The sequence below is a fragment of the Anopheles bellator genome, chromosome 1 (assembly GCF_943735745.2).
Source record: "Anopheles bellator chromosome 1, idAnoBellAS_SP24_06.2, whole genome shotgun sequence".
NCBI lineage: Eukaryota > Metazoa > Arthropoda > Insecta > Diptera > Culicidae > Anopheles > Anopheles bellator.
The window spans coordinates 31,265,268-31,270,358 of NC_071285.1; the positions used below are offsets into that span (position 1 = coordinate 31,265,268).

The 5,091-nt window shown below is 47.2% G+C and overlaps 1 protein-coding gene across 1 annotated transcript; it reads left to right on the forward strand.

The window, feature by feature from the left end:
- Positions 1-4,006: 4,006 nt before the first annotated feature.
- Positions 4,007-5,065, forward strand: LOC131216821 (uncharacterized). Its single transcript, XM_058211400.1, has 3 exons — positions 4,007-4,547; positions 4,614-4,733; positions 4,806-5,065. The coding sequence occupies exons 1-3, from the start codon at positions 4,298-4,300 to the stop codon at positions 5,063-5,065; spliced, it is 630 nt and encodes a 209-aa protein (XP_058067383.1). The 5' UTR covers positions 4,007-4,297.
- Positions 5,066-5,091: the final 26 nt, after the last annotated feature.

Sequence of the window (5,091 nt, forward strand, 5' to 3'; positions counted from 1 at the left end):
TTCGGGTCACTCGGAATAATTGCTGGGCGTAGTCCGGCCATAACAATCGCAGCGCCGTCGTGAATCTCGAACAAAAAGGATGTTACCACGATTTTCGGCACCCGGAACAGACCCCGACGCGAGTGGGCGACTTTCGATGCTTCAGATTCCGGTCGGAAAGGATCGGACCCTCGGAACCGGAACCCTCGGGTCAGCGTGCTAGGTAATGGAGCATTTTTAATAACACTACGTTTGCCAACCGGTGCGGTAGAGGTGTGCAATTTCGATTTCGGCGCTTTTATCAACGGTTTCATTTCGTCCAATGGGTGACGGCGACCGGCAGTGCGAAAGTGGACACCGACAATGGCCGGCTCTCCCAAGGATCCCGGGGGTTTATTTCCGCTCTCGAAAAAAGGGTGAGTCTTGGCCTGCCTGTTCTGTTTTATTCGAAGGCACAAAACGACGACTGGCAGCCGCAGCCCGCCCAGTTTTACGACGCTCATCAAATATATGACTACAAACGGAGGACCGACCGGCATCGACGCATCGAAAAACCGGCCCACAGATAAGGGCTGTACTTTTGTTGTTTCGCTGCGGTTTTATTCTTCGTCTTTTGCCCGAAAAAGGACCTCTTCGAAGCGGGAGAAGCATTTGTTGTTCACCCATCGGACACATCGGACTTACGCACGCCTTTTAATCATTGCCACCATCATGGCATCGCCTGTCCCGCCGTATCGGCCATTGTTGAATGTAATGGCCGTGGGAGGATCTCCAGCCCATGGAACAACGGAGCCCCAGCGGCGAACCGCCCCCCGTCCCCGTGTGAAGCAAAACGACGTGAAAAGGCGGATTGCGATGGCCGCAGTAAGGCCGCGTCACCACCACCACAAAAGAAATCCTTTATGGAACCTTCGCTTAGCTCGGCCGTGCCGGGGTGCTGATTCAACAACCGAGCCTGCTGCTGAAATGGCCCCGGATCGGTAATGGCCGGGCAGTGGCGTATCAATCTCCGGCGAGCCCGTCCGTATCGAGAATTGCGGTCAGCTACAGTGATTCACGGGGCCGATCGCTGCCTGCCGGAAAGGCAGCGTCTCGTTCCCTCTCCGTTCTGGTTCCAGCAATGTTGGGAAACATTACGTTGGGTTTTACAACGCTCCCTTCATGCGCCTCCCGAAAGCCTTTTCAAAGCCCGCGGGAAAATTAAGCACCGCCAGGAATGACAATTTTCCGAGCCTAATTGCATTTCGACCGCGGGCACCAGTGGGGATGCAGAGTGTACAACGTGTCTGACGTTCTTGATGCTAATCGGACTCCATTCTTGGCGTGGCGTGATGAGACTCACGCATTCACGATTTCGCTGCAGCCTCCACCGTTCTGATGACAGACAGGTCCACGTTGACAGTCGTCCGGACCGAGCTGACCAAGGACCGAGCATTAGCTCTACTCATTTGCAGACCCCTGTCCGGCAGTGCGAGCTGCCAATCGGCCCGATGGTAAGGCATCGGGCGAATTCTAATTTACTGACACGTGGGGAAGTAGTGAATCCGTACTAGATTTGCAGTGACCAACTAGCAAAACTGCGAGGGTAAACAATGTGGTGTCTCGCTGTCCTTATCACTCACCGAGCTAAATTTATATTTGATTACAGTTACAAAATTTTTTTGTCGATAATGGAAACTACGATATATCACTATGATATTATTACGATATTACTACACCGCAATGCCAATGTCTTCTGCAAGCTATTGACGATTTTTTCCGGATCCGGACCGGATCGGTATTATCGCATTTTTTCTGCTTGATAAATGTTAGTAGCATTACAAAATTTCCCAACAAGTGACCGGTGCGATTTGTGCTGCGCCGATCACTGGACACCTGGGAGGCAAGCATACTGGCGTAACCATGCCGTTATTGATTTCCAGCGATGGAGGCGCCTGGTGAAGGGTGGATTCTGCCAATAGCACAATACCACGGCACTGGCGGCGATTAGAATCCGTCAGTGTGGGTTAAACAAGCCGTGCTACAAGTACAATGTACCGACAACCGCTGTGACAACCACCACATTGTACAGCTCGTGCAGTGCAGTCCAGTGCACAACAACATGTTTGATTATCGCATTGGCCGGGGCCGAGGGTAAAGCTGTGCACTTAATAATCCATTACATGCGTCCCGGCGAGCGGTGAACGCGCCTCTGAGCGCCCCTGGAGCGGAAACTGGGCTCCACTGGGCGAAGGGCTAGGTGGGGTTTGTGTGGCCCCCGTGCCGAGTGGAATGCACACCACCACCCTCGGCCCACCCGGAGGCACCGGGCATGATGAAATTGATTGCATTTTGATCTCTCCACCAGCATAAGAGCCCTCGGGTGCAAGTGGAAGCGATGCGTGCGTTTGGCGGTACCGCCGCTGAGATGCCACCTGGGGGGTAGGACTGGGGGCCGCGGGGCTGTGCAAGGGACCAAATGCACCCCCGGAGCCATTTGCGACCATTATGGTCGTGGATTATTTGTTGCGGGCCCACCAGCACGGCCACTCGACAAGCGCTGATGGGCAGGGATACAAATCCAATTGGCAGCGAATTTTGCAAGATTTTTTCCCTCATTTGGAATTCGTCGCACACGCACATGCGCCATTCCTTTTAGCCTTCTTTCTCCTTTGCGAAACAAGAGGCAATTTAATCCATTACGTGCGTGTTCTGGGGGGCATAAAAAGGTTCCGGGTGCAATCGGTTGAATTACGGTTGTTACGAATCGAATGTGTGTTCGGACGATATAAACGCCCACCATTACCAATTTCATGAAGCACTAGCAGTGTGAAGTTAAGTCGCACACGCCCGTCACCCTTAGAGCTATTGTGGAGCAACCGATTAACAATCTGCCCGTTCCGGGTTAGCAGGGACTTCATTGTCGTTTTGGTTTTAAGCCACGGTCATAGCTCGAATATCCTTGCGTTGTGATGCAGCGTAACGGGGACTCGCTAAGCCTGACATCTCAATTGTACACTTCTTCCATTTTGGGGGTACTGGTTGCTTCAAACGAAGAGCCACTAAATTTACTGCAAAATAGGAGAGTACTTTCCGCATCAGTACCCGATCGTGACAATCGCGCTAAACTCTGTCCTCTTGTCAGGATTCTGCAACAGTGCGATCTTCTGACACCTCAAGCGGCTAGGGAAGACACAATCCACCTGGCAAAGAACACAGAGTTGCCATTTTGTTGGTTTTTGAACAGAAACATTTGTGCCCGGTTGGTATTGTCAAGTTAATTTACTTTAGCTAGTTCCGAGCCATCCCAGGCAAATTCGGCAGTTTGTTTTCACAACAATAAATGGTGCTTAAAGTGAGTCGATAACTGTTGCTTAATGAGATTCAATTTATAGCGATAAGAGAACTGCAACTAAATCTATCTGCATTTCGATTTAAACCGTGATTTAAAATATCCACTATTTAACACAACACGTCTGTGAATCAACACAGCGAGTATTTTGATACAAAGTTTGATGATACAAATGATACGAATTGTGCGACTGCTTCCCCCTTTTGTTTTTGAGTTTCGATCAGTTCTTGCGTGGGTTGTGCCAACTATGTGGTGGATATGTGTAGAAAAGTTTTCTTTAATGTTTGTGGCTTACAGAGTTGTTTGTGCTAATAGCAGAAGAATTCATTTATAATAATCCAAAGAGTGTTGCCAAAAGCTAAACTGGTTTCTTCAGTGATTATTGAGATTGGCAGTTCACTACCCCTAACATAATCCGTTCGATCCGTTCGATTTAACGATTTAATAATAATCCGTTCGATTCACCTTTCATTATCATCCCAAATAATATTATATTGTTAGTTGCACTTCGAAATCATCGAAAACTTATCAATTCGATACATTGCAACGTATTTTCAGTACAGCTTTTAAAAAAACGGACACAATATTCTGGTTAGCGATTTCGAATTCGAATTCCGAATTCGAACATTGCCCACCCAAAAATGGCAACACATTCAAACGTCAAAACAACATAATTGTGGTAAGTTCGCACAAAACATAAACAAAACCAAGCATTACCAAAAAGCGTAGCGATAGTTTTCATACTTTGTTTCCCGTTCCTTCGGTTAAAACGTTAAAAAAGTGAAACGTAAAAAAGTTAGAACGTATGTGGAATTTGTTGTGCAATGCATAAGTTATACCGACACTTTTGTTTGGTCAAATCGATCAATGCTGCAATGAAACCACTCAAATATAGCTCGTTACGAAATAAGCAATCGTAGTAGCTTTAAGCATTTAAGGGCAATTTGAAGTAGAACGTGATTTCCTTCGTGTGGAGGTGGTGGAAAAATGGAGTATGATTCTTTCGTGAAAAACCTGGCCAAAGACAGCCCCCACAGCGCCAGGTGTCTTCCAGAAACGCGCTACAGTCACGAATTTGAACAGCGAATGGAAGCTTTAGTTTTGAACTTTGATATCGAAGGCACAAGCTCATCAGGCCAGGACATGGAGCACTACTGTAACGCCAGTGCCAATGAGGCTCAGTGGGTGTCCTCCTTCGACATACCCACCGGCTGCGATTCCCAAGATGGAATGCTGTGTAAGCTGTATGAAATTTGTGATAACCGTACTCAAGCTAACGAGGATTCAAATTTGGTACTTGAAGATGAAGGTGAATCATTGATTGAACCAAAGTTAGGCGAAATATTGGATAGCCAGTATCTTTCGGATTCCTTAAGCGGCATCGAACAATGTTTAAAGGTTGATGAAATGATTATCGGAGAAGGTAAAGCTTGCCTAACCTCAAACCGAGGAATTGCTAACAATCGGAATATCTTTTTTATGTTCGTTGTTTCAGAGTATCCAAGAAAACTACGCGAGGAAAACAAGGATGTTGAAAGTTCCATTCTGAATAAATCTTTGTATGATACAGGCCTTACGATCCCTGCAAAGCGGACATACGATCAAACAAATGAAGCAGTAGATGATATACGCATCATAGATGCCTCATTGTCTAAATCAATGAAAATGATTGCCACTAGCACCTTAAACGATCATGATTTCGGACAATCACAAAACATACAAGAATACGGCGAACTGCGGCTGCCGAGACAATAGAGCTTAATATTTCATCAAAATTGGTT